The 17,774-nt window shown below is 40.1% G+C and overlaps 2 protein-coding genes across 3 annotated transcripts in view; both read left to right on the top strand.

Annotated features, from left to right (window-relative positions):
• Nucleotides 1-7,413, top strand: part of KLHL2 (kelch like family member 2) — a 53,787-nt gene extending 46,374 nt beyond the window's left edge. Inside the window, exons 12-15 of one of the 2 annotated variants that reach the window (XM_030947581.1) lie at nt 879-1,007; nt 5,255-5,395; nt 5,552-5,695; nt 6,298-7,413. In XM_030947581.1, coding sequence (XP_030803441.1) covers nt 879-1,007; nt 5,255-5,395; nt 5,552-5,695; nt 6,298-6,326 — 443 coding nt within the window. In that variant the 3' untranslated portion in view covers nt 6,327-7,413. Of the gene's footprint in view, nt 1-878; nt 1,008-1,893; nt 5,396-5,551; nt 5,698-6,297 lie in introns of those variants that run through there. The other variant, XR_004060685.1, reaches the window with a different exon arrangement.
• An 891-nt stretch (nt 7,414-8,304) lies between these two features.
• Nucleotides 8,305-17,431, top strand: MSMO1 (methylsterol monooxygenase 1). Its single transcript, XM_030947267.1, has 6 exons — nt 8,305-8,393; nt 10,443-10,752; nt 11,792-11,940; nt 12,848-12,974; nt 14,682-14,836; nt 16,377-17,431. Exons 2-6 carry the CDS (start codon nt 10,498-10,500, stop codon nt 16,582-16,584), a joined length of 894 nt encoding a protein of 297 aa, XP_030803127.1. The 5' UTR covers nt 8,305-8,393; nt 10,443-10,497; the 3' UTR covers nt 16,585-17,431.
• The last annotated feature ends 343 nt before the right edge of the window (nt 17,432-17,774 follow it).

The following is a 17,774-nucleotide window of genomic DNA, read 5'->3' as shown; positions in this document are numbered from 1 at the left end:
ATCATTTACCCTACTAGTTTTTCTTACTTCTGAAAACATACTTCAGATTTATGTTTTTGCTCAACTTGTAATTGAAATGGTGTGAACAATATGGAATCATTGTGCTTGGGTTTGACTAGTTTTTAGCATAGTAGTTCTAAATTTTTTTTCAGAGCTTCAGCTGTGGCTGAGGCCAACTGAGGAAAACCTTGCTAAGCTCTAGGTTATGTATGTCAGCAAAGTCAGAGAGCTGACGTACTGACCTTATCATTTGGTCTTTAGTGATGCAGCACTGCTGTATTGTCAGCTCTGTTATCTGTGGCTGACCTTGCTGGCTGCACGCTGGGGACAATCCCAAGGGCAGTGTCAGGAAAACTGCTGACTTTCCAGTCAGCTTGGTGGTGAATAGCCTGGATGTCACTTGCACAGTGGAGGCCCGGCCTGGCTCTTGGATCTTAAAACAGTTTTAGGCGTGGGTGTGTGCTTTAACTGCATAGGAACCACTGCTGTTTCTAATCTGAAAATGCAGACTGTGCGAGTGATTTTCAACTAAATTTCCGATATTCCTAGGAAGCCTATTTGTGAGCTTCCAGTATCAAACATACTTGAAATAGCTTGCTTTTGAACAATGCTTAATCAAAAACCTTACCTTTGTATTTCAGCTAGGCAATTTAAAATCTTTTGACTTGCATTGTTGTTGTTAGATATTGGGTGCTTTTTATATCCTAAAAACGACAAGATCTGTGACATGCTAACCTCAAGTGTTTACAGTATAGAATCTCAGTCAGTGATTGACAGGCGCTGATTAGTAGCTAATTGGAGAGCAATGCCTTCCTCTTTGTGGTGTGGCAGTCCCTGCATGTCCATTAGCAGCTGGCAGGCTCCTTTGGTCCCCCCAGGGAAGCTGTATGCTGTTGGTGGCTATGATGGAGCGTCACGGCAGTGCCTTAGTTCAGTGGAATGCTACGATGCCAATTCCAACGAGTGGAGCTACGTCGCAGAAATGAGCACCAGGCGGAGCGGAGCAGGTGAGTGGACGAGGATCAGCTGTCCTTGCAAAGATGAAAATTCGTGGGTTTAAAATGTATCTAAAACCATGAAAGGTAAGCTAAAGTCTGAATCTAATGGAATGTGCTAGTTCTAGATGTACAGCACAACTGTTCCACTGAGTAAGCTTCAGTCTGTTAACAGTAAATATCCCTCTTTGTTTTTTCATACTTTCATATTCCTCCTCTTCCCACAACTTCTGATGGTTTTAACATACAGACTAATATTCATGGATTGTAATAATCACTGTCACCTCAATTCTTAAGTATCAAAATCTATACAGCAAGAATGAAAAACTGTCTTTTCTACAGGGATCTCTTTGCCAGTTAGGGCTGATTATTCTAACAGCATTTTCAGGTTGACTTTACATGTGAACTGTGACTAGGTTTCCACCTCTTTGGAGGACTTGTTCTGCATTCTGATTCACTGCAGGAAATTTTGTCCTTGTTCATTCCTAAGTTTGTATTAATGGTTTCATCCTATTACTTCCACTTATGTACCCTTTATTTCACCTTCAGTAATTCTTCTCATCACCTGGTGTTTGCATCCCCTGTACATGTACAGCCTACTACATGTTATCCTTCCTTATCATTTAGCCAAGGTATATCCATTTATTTCTGTATAATCTTAAAAATCCCTTCTCTTTTTTTTTTTTTTGTGGATTTCTTTTTTCCTTCTTGCAATTCTGAGTGTGTATATTTCCCTTTAAAGACATCTTTAAAAGTACCTATGGTATTCCACTTTAGTTTAATGAAATGGTGCTTCCACAGCTCCAAATTGACTTAAGCATTTTCATTATCTATTAATATTATGGACTTGAATCTCATTTACTGTTCACTGTCCTCTATTTGTCTTTTGGTATTTCAGGTTTTTTCAACTCGCAGAAGTTGTTTTATTTCTCTAGATGCGTTCCCATGGACTTTTTCAAGTCAAATTCCATAATATTATTTTCTACATTTATTTTTTAGTAGTTAAGTCACTTTTTTTGCCAAGTACTTAATGGTGGTTTTTAGCAACACCCTTCAAGTATCTACTAGTGATTGCAATAATGTGCTTCATAATGGGAAGAGATATTGCTACAAATAAATCTGAATGGACTTCTAGTATGCTCAGTATATGATTAATAATTACCCCAACTTCTCATCTTACCTTCCATTATTCTTTGTTAACTCTGAACAGTTTTTACCTATGTAATAAATTAAGTTCAAATAATTTCAAATTAAATTTATCAAAGAACTAAATTCGTTATTAAAATTAAGATAGTCTGTGATACTTCCATCATATCCTTACAAGATCAGCAAGCTGATAACTCTTATTACTAGAAGTCACATTTCAATTGTATTTCTAAACTAAAACTTTGATGATAATGAAGGAAACATGATACGTTATACCTCAAGAAAACACAGTTGCCTTGTGAAACTTCTAGTAACTCAGTCTGTGCTTCTTGGAAGTAAATTCTGGGTTAAAAACTGGACAGAGTTGCAGTGAGGGTACTGGAAAATATTCCTGTCTAATATTGGCAAGTTTTGAGGAATATATTTATATAAAATGGGCAACTTACAAGAATAATTTTAAAGATAATAGTGTTGGTGGGTTGTGACAAAGTTTCATTTTGCAGTCTGCCTGCGCACACATTTTGTTTCAGCATTTGGGGTTTATTTTTTGATACTCTGTTTTTGCAAACTGTTGTTGTGCATGTAGCCTATTTATATAGCAGATGTTTTCAGATTTTTTTTTAATGTTGAATTTCTTCTACAACTTCTTAAATATACTAACTACTGGGATCTTCCTGCCCCTCTCCTCACTTCCCTTGTCCCTGTGTTTGCTTATTCAACTCTCTTTTGCCTTTTACCTGGTCCACTGATAAAAAAAATGGAGAGGAAAAGTAAATGTAGACAGTTATTCCAGTTTCATATAATTGAGTAAAATAATCAACATTCTTCTGTGCCACTCTGTTAAATACATGAAAAAATTATATTTTTGCATGGCAGAGGAATGGGTGGTAATGTGAAAATCATGACTGTTGATTGAGCTTGGCTGTAGAGGCCAAATAGCTAAACCCACCAGAACTGTTTCAACTGGAAATCAGTCCTGGTGGTGTTATGGGGGCTAACTAAAGACAATGTTTTTCCTGTATTCAACTTTTGGATGTCTGGTCATCTCAAAGAACTTAAGCTCATCTCTTCTGTTCCTACTGCTTCAGCTTCACTCAAAAGCAACTTTTCAGAGGTTAACCCTCAGTTACTCTTCTTTAGTACCCACTGCTTCTCAGTTGATCAATACGGGGACAAATCTGTTTCCAGCAACATATTGGGAGGAGGAACTTCAGATCCAGATATAGGCCATTTGGGAGGGCTGAGAGATATAAGACAGGGTCCTGAAAAATGGGCAGGAAAGAAAAATAACAAAGAAAGGAGAACTCAGAAGACGGCAACAAGAAGATACAGACGGAAGGAGCAAGAAATAAGGTAGGACCTGGAAACTGGGTGTGGGATTAAGGGAAAATGAAGCACCATGGAGGAAGGGAGGACATTATTAAAAATAAGGAGCAATGAAAAAAAATAAGTGGCAATGTGGCAGAGGGAAAGTTCTACACACTGAATAGGAAGGCCAGTAACTCTATTGAAGGTATGGGTGGGGGGATTTATGTCACATCCCATATTTAAACTGAAAATATTAGCCCTCCTTCTGTAATGTTTAATTCTACAAAAGATGAATATTGTACTTTCCTTTCTAATAAAGTGTGATCAGAGTGGGAGAAAGCAAAGTTGTCATACTATACTGTGGCATGATAGCTAGAAATAATAGCAATAAAGAGGAATTAAATTAACTGGGAAGGATTTGGGGAAATGCTAGTAGTGAATATCACTGGTAAAGCCCTAAATAGCATGATTTAAAAGAGTGTCCTATAAAGAAGCTATTTTTCAGATTTACAGTACCAGTTAGCTTCCATGTTTCCTTCCTCTCTTCTTTTAGTTATTAAAATCAGTCTCTTTAATAAGAAAATTTAGTCATTTCAGCAGGAGTCGTTTCTCTTCACACATAGAAATGGCTCTTAAATACAAAATTAGTGATATGTTTTTAAAGATATTTCAGCTCATTATTAAGGTCTTGGGGTTCTCTTCTTTTTTTCTCCTTTGTTTTTTTCTACTTCCTATATTTTTTTTCTTTGAGGGACTTACCTCATTTTTTGCATTCATATTTGTTGTTTCCCCTCAAAAAGATTCTAAGTGGTTCCATGGAATACTTTACGAGCTATATTTGCAAATCTGTATCTCTGCTTTGAGTTTCATAGTCTTAAATGTGGCATTTATTAGATTTCCCAGTATACTTTCATAGAAGTGCTTTTTTAGTTGTCTTTATGGTCCATCACTCAGAAATTTTAATGCAAAAAAACCCCTACGGTTCTGAAATTTATTATGTTTTGGTTCTAATAATGCATTATAAAGGGAGTAATAAATAAACAGGCCCTTCTTCCTGCTTCCCCCATTTCCATCTTTTCAAAATGTGTAGCCCAAATAGCAAGTAGATAGATCTAGCTTTACTCACGCCTTCATTCCAAGCTCACAGATTGATAAACTTTTGTTGTGAAGTAAAGGAGACTTTAGGATTAAAGGACACCCTTTAATATCCTTTTGGATATTTTGATAACTGAAGCTTGGTTGAAAGAAGCTTGGTGTTCTTCAAATCCCAGAGAAGGTACTCACTGCTAACTATTTAATTCTGTTCCATCTGTTTACAAGGTATTCCAACACTTCAGTGGAAACATCCCTATTGTATAATGTCTATCCATTCAGCTTTTATCCTCTGTACTGCGCAGCTTTTACTTTCTAAAAGTTCACTTACACTTTATCATCCTGTCAGATTTCTGTTATGCTGGCTGAGCACATTGTCTCATTTACTGTCACTTCTAATTAGTCCTAAATTTCAACAAGCCTCATTTTCCTGCACGTCATTTTCTGTCCAAAATTTTCTAAATCTTCTGTTGCAGAACAGCTCTGGTCTTTGTATGCTGCGATATGGTAGATGGGCACGCAAGGCATTTTATCAGTGTCTTGCTGTAGTTACTGTCTCTCTGCTTTAATGCATCCTGACCCAAATGTTTTCTGAAATAGTTTCCAACATTGACTTAACAAAGGATTTATGTAAGCTGACATATTTGTTGTTTCTCCTTTGTATCGTTCAAATAATTCTCTGGTTAATTCTGCGTATTTTGATATGTTTGCAGGTGTTGGTGTGTTAAACAATTTATTGTATGCAGTAGGTGGTCATGATGGTCCTTTGGTAAGAAAAAGTGTGGAAGTGTTTGACCCCATTGCCAGTACCTGGAAGCAGGTTGCAGACATGAACATGTGCAGAAGGAATGCAGGTATGTGCAACAATGACTAAAACTGTGCCAATGTCAATTGTGAATGGCATATACCTGGATTTCTGCTTCTTTCATAAAAAACCATGCTTTTGGGGGGGGTGTGGAAGTCAATTACTAATTTTCATTCTGGTTTCCTGCCCTTTTTTTCCTGCCCAGGTGTTTGTGCTGTAAATGGTCTCTTGTATGTAGTTGGAGGAGATGACGGTTCCTGTAATTTATCAACAGTGGAGTATTATAATCCAACAACTGATAAATGGACAGTTGTGTCATCTTGTATGAGTACAGGAAGGAGCTATGCAGGTAAGGCATATAGATATTGTTAATACACTTTTTAAAGTATAACATTTGACAAAGCATCCAAACAGAGTCTTGTCTAAGGTAAAATCTAAGATAATAAAATGGGTAGGAAGAATCTGATGGTACATTTTGAATGATGACTTCAAATAATTATTCACCACAAGGAAAAAAAAAGGGATTAAAGTGTAATCCAGAAGGATTTAGCTCATACATGGTGAGTCAGAAAGATGATTCTGGTATGACCAGTTTTTTTAACAAGAAATATGTGTCTCAATCTAAGGGGTCCAATTCCACAGTTCTTTGGGATTTGATATTTAGAAAATGAGCTGTTTCAGGAATCTTTTCCTTCAATAACTGCAGTTTTTCAAATGTGAATGTTAAGGATGTATCTCACTGATAGCAAAATTAAATTTGATTAGTCACAGAAACTTTCATAACTTGGCACTGATTCAGACAGCTTTGTGTCAAAGAGAAATTAGGGAAAAATATGTGCATTGTCGCTGGTGCAGTTAAATGCTATTTGCAATGTATCATATTAATTTTTTTCTTGATTTTAAAAACAATACTGCCTAAAGATTTATCCCTTTTTCTCTCCCTCCCTCTAGGTGTTACAGTTATTGACAAACCATTATGATCAGTAAAAGGATTTTCAACTTGATTATGCACTAGAAGCAGTCTTCAACAAGTGTATTTGAAGTGACTGAGTATCTAAGCACTTCTCTACTTGTAGCTGCACCTTGAGTCACAGTGGAAGATGTGACTGTCTACAATTACAGATGACAGATGATGAAGATTACTCTAGGTAGAAGCAATTTGTAGGATTATTCTGCAGTTGAGCAGAAGCTGATTGAACTTTTGAAGTCTGGTAGACCAATTTTTTTATTGCAAGGTCTTCAGAAAAAACCCAACACTTTCATAAGGACCGGCTTCTGTCAGTCATGACTGAGAAATGGATTGTGAGTGAAGAATGGTGTTTATTCTGGTGAAAGTAAATTTTTGTCTTATTTTTTCCAGAGACTAATAAATATATTTAAGGAAATGAACTGTCAGTCTTCATTGTAGGTACTGAATCCCACCTCAGTAATTCAAACTGGCATGGGGTACATTTGTTTCCTTTTATAAAACTTTTGTTACGTAACTATACTATGTGCATATGTTTGTGTGAGCATAAGTTGCTCTCTATTGAAACTCTTCAAAACCTGATTTTACTATTTATAATTTGGCACAGTACTTTGAATATGTCAGTACTATGTTGTAAAACAGAGATGTATTTTTTGATATGTAACAATGCTTAACACTAATTCCCGCTGAAGGAGATCAGAGACGGTTTGACACTTCTTGAGCAGGTGTAATTTCAGTATCTTTTTAATAAAAATGTTGTCTGTACTTACAAGGTTTTTCTTTTCCTGTTCAATTTTGGTCACGTTTAGATGTTACTTCTTTTTTACCTTTTATCCAAAAGGTGATTTGGCATGAAAATAACTGAAAATTTATAGTGAATGTATGCAATTGCGTTGAACTTGCATGGTACAAAGGCCTATTTGTGCGTGTAATCTCAGCTTCTATTAGCCAATATCTGAATACACTGTATATGGCCATGCTTATACAGCAGCACATTTTTATTTGTTCTTGGATGGCCTCTTTTTAACATGACCAAAGCTACTGTCATATTTGAGACATTTTCTTCAAATAAAAGTTTGTACATTGTTTCCTAATGCCAACAGGTCGCTTAAAACTTGTGTTTCTCAATACAAGTCTTAAACCAAATAATCAGTGAAATAAACTGGGGGACTGGGGCGGGCGGGGGGAAGGAGCGGGGAGAAGCTGGGGCTCTAAAGGTCTGAATGCCAATGAATTGGGAGTTATTAAGGTTTAGAGCCAGTCATGTGAACATTGCTGTTTTGCCGCAGGTCAGTTTCTGGACGCTGTGGTTGTCCATGAGTGCACGAATGGCCACCACTGGCTTCCATGAAAGCGTCCGAGCTGTGACACTGCAGGTGGCAGGCCGGGGAGTCACGTAGTGCCCGAAGTCCGTGTGCGGTGTGACGCGCGCTGGGGCGAGGCGGGGGCTGTGAACGGGCACCGTGTATCGGCATTGTACACTTTCACCCGCATGACACATCCCTGGAATGTTGTATCGGCATTGTACACTTTCACCCGCGTGACACAACCCGGGAACCCGGCTGGGGCCGCTGCTGCCATGACGATACCGCCGCCTGTGCACTTCCATCTTTTCATTAACGCGGGAGCGGGGAGCGGGCGCAGGCACCCGCAGCGGTGACACCGCGTCCGTCCGCAGCCGCGCCGCTCCTGCAGGCGAGCGGCGGACCCCGGTCCCGGTCCCGGTCCCGGTGCCGGTCCTGGCCGCTGCATGGAGCCGCTCCCGGGGCCGCTCCCGCTGCCTCTCCCGGGCGGGCCCCACCCCATGGCGTCGTGCGCGTCACCTGCTTTCCTCTCTCCCCATTGGCCGCGCGCCGGAGTCTCACTATCCTCACTCCACCCCTCCAGCCAATGGCCGCGCGGGAGCCGCCGCCGCGACCCCGCCCCCCGCCCGCCTGACCCTGCGCCGCTGCCGCCTGCCGGCCAATGGGGTGGCGGGGGGCGGGCCGTGGCGGCGGCCAATGGGCGGTGCGCGGTGGCGCGGGCGGCCTGGCGGGTGTTGTTGCGCACACGGAGCTGCCGCCGCCGCCGCCGCCGACAGGTGAGGGGCCAGGGGGGCGCGGCCCGGCTCGGGCTGCGGGTGCGGGTGCAGGGCTGCGGCTGCGGGTGCGGGCCTGCGGGTGCGGGGCTGCAGGCTCCCCGAGGGTCCCCATCTCTCCTCGGCGTTCCCCGCGCGTGGGTGCCGTGTGCCGGTACGTGTCCGGACGGAGGAGCCCCGGTGCAGCCCGGCCGCTGGCTCCTCGGCTTCCCGGCGGCGTGCTCGGGGGTGGCGGCCGTGGTTAAGTTGCCTTGCGCGTCCGTCCGCCCGGGGGCTCGGGCTCTGTGCTGCCTAGGCGGGTGCTGCGATGCTTTTGCTGTCAATAAGAAGTGGCAGCATCGCGAGGCTGTTGCTAAGGGAGAAAAACGGTAGCTGATGTTGGATCCTGGCCTGGTATGCTGGTTAATATGTGCGAGTTAATGACACAGTGGAATGGGCTGCCCAGGGAGGTGATGGAGTCACCCTGCCCGGAAGTGCTAAAGGAAAGGCTGGATGTGGCGCTTGGTGCCGTGGTCTGATAGGGTGGTGGTGGGTCATGGTTATGGTATCTCAGAGCTCTTTTCCAACCTGCAGTTATCTGATTTGTGTCGGGTTGAGGAACGTGTTGAGGAGCGACTGAGGGAGCTGGGGTTGTTTAGCCTGGAGAAAAGGAGACTCAGAGGCGACCTTATCACTCTCTACAGCTTCCTGAAGGGTAGTTCTAGTCAGGTGGGGTTGGTCTCTTTCTCTAGGCTGCAGCTGACAGAATGGGAGGTCACAGTCTCAAGCTGCGTCAAGGGAAATATAGGTTAGATATCAGGAAAAAAGTTTTTCATGGAAAGGGTGATAAAGTACTGGAATGGTCTGCCCGGGGAGGTGGTGGAGTCACCATCCCTGGGTGTGTTTAAAAAAAGACTGGATGTGGCACTTGGTGCCATGGTTTGGTTGAGGTGTTGGGGAACGGGTTGAACTAGATGATCTTGAAGGTCTCTTCCAACCTTGTGATTCTGTGGATTTAGCCTAAGTGTACCAGCTGGGGATGGACCAGTGTCCTCTGGCCTGCGAGTTGCAAACCTGTGTGAGAGTGGAAGATGGACCTGTTAAAGGGGTCCGGAGGAGGGCACTGGAAATGGTCAGAGGACACATCATCAGTGGGGAGAGCCTGGAAGAGTTGGGGTTGTGCAGGCTGGAGAAGAGAAGGTTCAGGGGACACCATACTGGGGTACATAAAAGGGGCTTTCTGCTAAGGCTTGCAGTGACAAAGCACAGGGCAGTGTTGTTAAACTAAAAATGGTTAGGTTTAGATTTGGCATAAGAATGATACTTTTTACAATCAGAGTGCTGAGACACTGGAACAGGGTGAGCAGAAAAGTTCTGTATGCCCTATCCCTGGAAGTGTTTGAAGGCCAGGTGGGATGGTGCTTTGAGCCATTTAAAGTCCTGAAAAATGTCCCTGCCCATCCCAGGAGGGTTGGACTGTAAATGATGTTTAAAGGTCCCTTCTGAGCTGAACCAGCAAGGAGCCTAGTCTGTGGAAATGGCATGAGTTCAGGGCACCTGCAGAAATGCAGCCTCTGTGGTTTTGGGAGCTGTGAGGAAAAGTCCATTACTGAGGGAAAGGTGGATTGCCTCAAGCCAGCTGAAGTGTGGATGTAATTTGCAGGGATTTTGGTTCACAGCCATGAGAAAAATGGGACTAGATAATCAAGAGATCACAGTTAATTACAAATTAAAACTAAATCTTTTTTGAACCTTCCCATTGCTCTTCTAGTACAGAATACAATTATCCTGCAAAAGCACTGAAATAAAAATTTGGCTAGTAATTAATATTTCTTTATCCTTTTGCTCTCTTGACATAATCTCAAAACCTAGGAGCTGATTGCCTTTCAAATTGGCTTGCCTCTCAAACCAATCTAAAGTTTTGTTCTTTTAGGCTATTCTGTATGAAGAGAATCTGTCTCTCCTGTCCTTTCTCAGCTTTTACTTTAAAACTAGGTAATGACTCTATCATGTAATGTTTTTTTTTCTCTGACGGATATCTTCTGTATATTGTATTTTTCTCAAAATTTGCAGGTTACTTACAGACAACTACAGAAGAGCTGTAATTGTGATGTTTTAAGATTGAACTATGGCCATGAATGACAGCGTTAATATCTTGAACTCTGCTTATCTGGCAGTGGAATACATAGACTCCTTCTTACCTGACAATCCCCTGCAGCAACCATTTAAAAATGCCTGGAATTACATGCTGGATAACTACACAAAGTTCCAGATTGCAACCTGGGGATCACTTATAGTCCATGAAGTTTCATACTTTTTGCTCTGTGTACCAGGATTTATCTTTCAGTTTATACCATACATGCAAAAGTATAAAATTCAACAGGTAAGAGAAAGTTGTGAAGTATACACTGACTTGTCATTGAACCTGTCAGGCAGAGCATGCAGTCATAGTATCCTGTGTATCATCACAGTATCATCAATGTATATGGTTCCATTTCATCTGCCACTTGGACATCCTGAAAACAACAAAGTAAAATTACTCTGTGTATGAGGAGAGAAAAGAGAAGTGGATTTTAGGGAAGAAAAGGTTTTTTTTTCTCCTTAGGAAGGGTTATGCTTTCCCCCATCGTGTTATAGAGGGGAAGGGGTATGTCAGTCTTACTGTTACTAAAGTGTCATATCCATAGTTCTTATATCACCAAGGGAAGGTGAATATAATTCTGGCATCTGGTGTCACAGTGTCTTAGTAGCATGAAATAATTACACGGTGTGCTTTTTTTAATGGCAGTGCTCTTCTTCAAAGTACCTCTATGCACATGCTCTTGAAAGGATTTTGAAATATTTTTACGATGAAGAAAGCCTGGGATGGATTGCACACTCCTAATTGGAGGCAAAGGCATATCCAGTATCTAAGGATAATTGGTTTCCCCATGTTCATTATAATTTGTATTAGAAATTAATAACACCGGTTTCTGAAGTTATTGCAGTAATTGATAGAATGTCTCCCTGCAAAAACAATGTTTTCAAGACAATTATTTCTTCAAAAGCTTGTCTCTTCAGCCTCTCTTTGTATTATTTTAGCAATGGAAATGTATTCTGTGGTATGAAGAAGGAAAGAAAACTTGGATTGTGTTAAACTGTTGAGTATGAAATGTTCCTGCTAACTATAAATACTGAAAAAAACAAAAATAGTTTGGAGGTGTCTGACAAGACAGCTTATCTTAAAACACTAGCCTAGAAAAATGAGGTTTTGATAAAATTGAATGCAATCTCATGTTATTTGTGTTACCTGAGTTAATCTGTATTAACTGTCTTGGCATCTGTCTTCCAAGGTGAAATTAAACTGACTCCAAATGAATTTTTGGAGCACTTGTGTACAACAGAAACACGTAACACAATCAATTCTTTTTGCTTAATTTTAGGATAAACCAGAAACATGGGAAAAACAGTGGAAGTGTTTCAAAACCCTCCTCTTCAATCATTTCTTCATTCAGCTGCCCCTGATTTGTGGTACCTATTACTTCACAGAGTATTTTAACATCCCGTATGGGTGGGAAGAGATGCCGAGATGGTATGTAGGTTTTTCTGATATGGTGATGCTGAGTTACCTGCAGCTGGAGGCAGAATATTTAACAATTAGTGTTGTCAGCTCTAATAGGAAATAATTTTCTGGCAATGTAAACTGTGTTTGTTAATCATCCTTCATTTGCTGCTTAGCTGCTGTAAGAGCTAATTAGAATTTTCTAAGTTTGTTTAATGGTCAAGCTGTTCTAATCTTTGGGAGAGAAGGGGGATTAGGAAGGAGTTTATGGAAGCAAAACAAGGTTCCTGGCAGGGTGGGTTAAATGTTAGACTGTCTGGGGCTTTTATTTATCTAAATTTTTTTATTCCTCCTAAGTATCTCTGCCTTCCACCCTGTTTTATATCATAGCAGTAGAGTGTTCCTCAAAGGAGAGTGTACCACCTTCACAGTGTTCTTTTCTTGCACTGAACTGATGGGCTCTTAAACAAAGCTGGATTAGCTATAAGTGCCCCCTTCTCCCCCACCCCACCCCAGCAACAGTAGTTTTTCATCACAGAAGGTCATCTTTCTTGGAGAGCTGTTTGCTCTCTGGTGTAGATGGCTGATGCAGCTCTGAGTTTTTTATCAAGGTCTCACAGAGTCTGTGGTTGTTTTCTGTAGACTGCATTTGTAATATTGAAATGACAGCTTGTTACACTAACTGTGAGTTAACACTAACTGAAGTGAGTTAACGTGTGCTAATTCTCTTCAGCATATCAACAGATGAGCTGATAAGCACCACAGCCTTTTTACCCAGTAATTAGTATTTTTTATATTAAAAAAGTAGTGCACTGCTGTTCAGTCAGTAATAGGTATAAACATTCCTGACCGTTATTAGCATATAAACTATATTCTCTTTCAGGAACAGATGTTTGCTAGTATTTTCTATAACTAATAGATCTTCTGCTTTTTAAAGGTATGTTCTGGTTGGCCAGTGTTTTGGATGTGCAGTGATTGAGGATGCCTGGCACTATTTTCTGCATAGATTGCTGCATCACAAGAGAATATACAAGTATATCCATAAGGTTCACCATGAGTTTGTTGTATGTATTACTTGATTTTTCTCTTTAATAATAGCTTTTAGTATATGTTTCATAGAAGTTACTTAAGCATCTTATTTGAAAGACCTGAGAATTTTGCATTCCTTTGACAGTGTGGTTAGATGCCTTTTCTTGGGCACTTTGTCAAGAGCAGTGATCCATTTTGTTTCTGAAAACACCTCCTGTAATTTGACTTCATTTCAGTGAAATGAAAGATCACACTCTTGCTAAAGTTTGAAGGTGAAGTGGACTTTTAAAAATGCACATGTAGATCTCATTGCTAGGGGAAGGGAAATGGTAGATGTCTGGATTTGGTTGTTCATCAGTTCCTCACCACACAGGCTGTTGCCTAGAGCATATAAATACCCAGAACGTGATCAGATATGCAGCTATTGCACAACCCCGGTGTGTGCATCATGTATTTGGTTAAAGGAAGCGATTACAACTCTGGATGAGGGCCTCTGGAATTAGTATAGCCCATTGTGCAATTCAAATGCACAAATATATCAGGAGCATGCTTTTTGGGTGGTTCTGTATTCAGTGAGTGGTGTTGGAGCTGGCATTGAGCGCCAGGCAGTGAACCAGACTTGGCTGGAGCCAGGTAGGATGCAGCAGTGCTTGCACTTTGTAAATGATGCTGCTGTGGTTAGGAGACACTGCCTGTGGAGCCCAGGAGTCAGTCCTGTGTGTTTCTGTGCTTCTGTGTATAACCTAGGCTGTGCCAAAAGGAAACTGCAAGCTGCTGGGTCATGGGTGCTTTGTGCATGCTGCCAGCAATAGAGGAGCTTGCTATGGATTGATGCATGCATATGTACAGACATCTGCAGCAGCAGCTGCTCTCTTCCTCTTGCACTTGGCAGCCCCTCAGGTCTCTAGCTGGAGCAGCTTTTGGCCATTATTCTTGAGTGTAGTTAGCAGTTCTCACAGAAGTGATCTGTAGCCTAATGGCTGTTTTACTAAAAACTTTTCCTGACAGTAAAAAGAGATGTTTCTAAAGTATTCCCTAAGACAAAGTGGATTTAATTTTTTTCTGATGATCTTATTTATAACCTTCTGCTTTAGATTAAAATTTTTTAAACTGTTCTCTGTGTATGGTGTTCTGTGATTGAAAACTCTTTAGAATGTCTTTTTTTGCTAAACCAAATGTAGGAATGACTGGTGTGTGTGTGTATATATATGTATATATCTTTGATATCAATCTCAGAATCACATTTGAGGGATACAAATTTATTTTAAAAAGTGTTCAAAGATGAGGGATTTTTCATTTTTATTTTGATAATAAATTTCTGAGTGAGTCCTGCTTCTGAGAATATTTTGGCTTCCTTCTTTCTTCTGCTTCCAAGCCTGGATGTATAGCAAAGCTGATAGGAGTTTGCCAAACACTTTTAATATTCCTGAAATAACCTGGGGTGATGGTAAGCCTAAACAAACATTTTCAACTTTTCAACTAGTAGTGAAGTGTTTGGAATCACTAATAGAGTGATAATCCTTATGACCTTGGAATACTGTTTTTCCAAAGAGGAGCTAAATATGTGTGTTATGGCCCTTGCTCAATCATACCATTCCCTTTGCCTACAGCATTTTTCCGTTTGTCCTGCTGTGGTCTTGTGGGGTACTGGGAAAGGGAGAGCCTTGCAAAATGGTGCTTCTGATTTGGGAGTACATAAAACTGAAAATGGTGACTGCTCCCTATGTGTTATCTCTTTCTAGTCTCCATTTGGAATGCAAGCAGAATATGCACATCCTCTGGAAACACTCATCCTTGGAGCTGGCTTTTTTATTGGAATTGTTGTTTTCTGTAACCATGTGGTTCTTCTGTGGGCATGGGTGATCTGTCGCTTGATGGAAACCATTGATGTACACAGGTGAGATGCGCATTGCTTCTTAAGAATTGTTTTTTCTCTTGTCCCTACATCAAACTCACCTGTCTCTGTCACTGAGATGTACTTTTTATTTTGCACTAGAATATGTTTCTGTGTCGTACAAAGAATGAGCCAACCTGGGGAGTTACCACTCTTTTCTGTTCTAAGGTAGTGTTAGCAGCAGATCTTGCTGATTAGAGGAGTGTAGACTTATCAGCTAGAGCATCTCAGAGGGTTAGAGAGGCTAGGCACCTGATTATGATGTCTGGCTATTGCTGTTCGGTGTGCAAGTGATCTTATGCATATTGGAACACCAAAAATCAATTACCAAAGGTCATATTCCAGCCAAGGGTTCTTTCTGTTTAATATTTTGTCAGACTGTTTTCTTGCTCAAGAGAAACTTCATGCTCTGTGACCAGTGACTCTCTTTAAAACAAATGCATGCATTTCTTTTGTTTATTTAAAACAAATGCATACATTTCTTTTGTTTATTTGTTTTTTTTATTTATTGTAAATAAAAAGGACAAGACTTCTTGTCGCTGTAGTAGAACTGACAAATTTGGATCCAAAATCTTAGGGCAAATCCCAGTAGGCTTAGTTTAGTTCATCTACACATGAATAAGATTTTCTTTCCTGTGTTTAAGAGGCAGGGGACACTAATAGTTTATTTTTTAAATGATGGTATTAACACTTGACCTTGTATTTGTAAATATATTATGAAGCACATAGTGTCTTATTGCAAGTTGAGTATCAGGTGTTTCAATGGAACATAAGCTACCATAAGCTAAATTCATGGTATAAAGCATTCCAGGTTTAGTCGTGTTTTGCTTGTAGAGTTCCCAAAGTGTATGTTGTGATATGCCATAAACTCATTGAGAAAAAATGCAAATTTCCTATTATAATTATCATTTTAGCTTGTTCTCCACATGAGGGGTTTATAATGAATTGCCTTGCACTCTCCCCACTAGGTGGTGGTAAGAGGCTTTCCAGCCCTACCAAGCAGAGGAGTTGGAATCCCTCTAGAGCACACTGTTCAGCTTTTAATCTTACTTTAATCATATATTTGGATTTTAAATATTTTAAGAACTCGAAGGAAGCCGAAAATAAGAGTAGGCATACAGTGATTGTTTATTTGAAATGCTCTCTGATGAGCTGCTGTGCTGATGGCCATAGCTTCCACTTAATTTTACTTCTTGTTCCTCCTTCCTAAAGTCACTCTAAGTTAAAACTGCTAAGCAAGCAGGAGGGCAGCCACTGTGATTTTTTTAAAGTTACCTGCTTAATTTTTTTTGTATTGCCTAGTAAGCTGAGCTGAAAAGCAAGTGCCAAAGCCATTGTGGGATAATTTACAGAGTCATTTGGCTGGGAGTGGAGGGAACTTGTTTTCATGTTAAGCCAGTATCACAGTGATTACCTTAGGACCTAAGAATACTATAAAATATATTTCTTTCATAAAAATGACAAGTTAATGTCTATATTTTGTAGTTTATGTCTCAGAAAAATCCTTACCCTAGTTGCTTTTCTTTTTTTTCCTGCCCTGCAGTGGCTACGACGTGCCGCTGAACCCTCTCCATTTGGTGCCTTTTTACGCCGGGGCCCGATTCCATGATTTCCACCACATGAACTTCATTGGCAACTACGCCTCAACCTTCACATGGTGGGACAGACTCTTTGGCACAGACTCTCAGTTCATTGCCTATCAAGAAAAAGAGAAGAAGAAACAATGCTTAACAAAGAAGAAGGCTAACTAAATTTCCAGTGTAAAAGTCAACTTTTGCTTTTCTGTAAAGCAAAATAGTGATTGGGTGTTTAGCATAAATCTTGTTCCCTGGCTACTAAGTGGTAGGGAAAAACAGCTAATTGAACTGCAGTATCTTTCTAATGGGAATGTTTTCTATTTTATACATAAGTACTGCATATATTTTAACTACAGATTTAAAGATGATGGAAAAAACCAGAGACGATTTGTGTGTATCTTTTTTTTTTTGACAAGAAAAAAATCAGTTTTATCTATAATGTTGCCCATTTTTGGATCTGGGTAGAATTATGTACTTACACTGAAGTTGGTCTTAGTTTTTTTAAATATATATTCTTGAATTTATAATATCAAATAGCAGAAGTTATTAACTAGCATCAGCACTGTATTATTTAAATATTGGGTAAAAATTGCTTAAAACCAAAATGTCTGTTACTAGGAAGCTTGGGCAGGTCTTTTGCACACTGGATAATGTGAACTGCTAATAACAGAATACCTGGCTAAACATGAATTGTCAGAGACATTCCTGATCTAGATTTATTATGTTATTTTAGATTACAGGTGAAAAAAACAGAAATTTTTTTTGAAGACACTGGTTTTTGCTGCTCTCTTGAACTTGGTCTGTCAGTGTATTTAGCATTTACATTACATTCTTCTCTGTGTTGTAATTTGCTGATCTGACTTGTTGCTATATTTGCACTTGTGACTGATGAAATAAACGTGGTTTGGTTTGATGTGTGTATTATACTTTTCATATGCTTTTAAACACAAAGCTGAGATAAAACCATGTAGGATGCAGAGTCTTACTCTTCATCTCTTTAATGAAGAGGCATTATTTGTTAGGATGGTTTGCAGCTATGCCATCTGTTAAACTACTTACAGAGGCAGCAGTGAGAAATGGAAACAGAACATGTAAATTCTGCTGGTTTTTGTTTTGAAGGACTTGGATATATATCTGCTCAATGTAGCAGCATCTTTTGGGATGAGTGCGTTCTCAGGCTGCAGCTTGATCACAAGCTCAAAATCTGCTACTTGAGTTGCACTAATCACAGAGGCAGTAGTCTAATATTTTGGAATCTGCTCTAAGTGTTTATCTGTTGCACAGGAAATAACAGTCAAGTATTTCAGAATGGCTTAAACCCTTAAAAGATCTTCCACTTTGTACTGTCATGTCAGCTGCTCTTC

This window comes from Camarhynchus parvulus, chromosome 4, assembly GCF_901933205.1.
Source record: "Camarhynchus parvulus chromosome 4, STF_HiC, whole genome shotgun sequence".
NCBI classification, from domain to species: domain Eukaryota; kingdom Metazoa; phylum Chordata; class Aves; order Passeriformes; family Thraupidae; genus Camarhynchus; species Camarhynchus parvulus.
This window is presented reverse-complemented; position numbering and strand designations above follow the sequence as displayed.

Coding starts and splice junctions, on each gene's coding strand:
- MSMO1 (XM_030947267.1), top strand. CDS start 10,498: ATGGCCATGAATGACAGCGTTAATATCTTGAACTCTGCTTATCTGGCA. Junction 10,753..11,791: donor AAAAGTATAAAATTCAACAG/GTAAGAGAAAGT, acceptor GCTTAATTTTAG/GATAAACCAGAAACATGGGA. Junction 12,975..14,681: donor AGGTTCACCATGAGTTTGTT/GTATGTATTACT, acceptor ATCTCTTTCTAG/TCTCCATTTGGAATGCAAGC.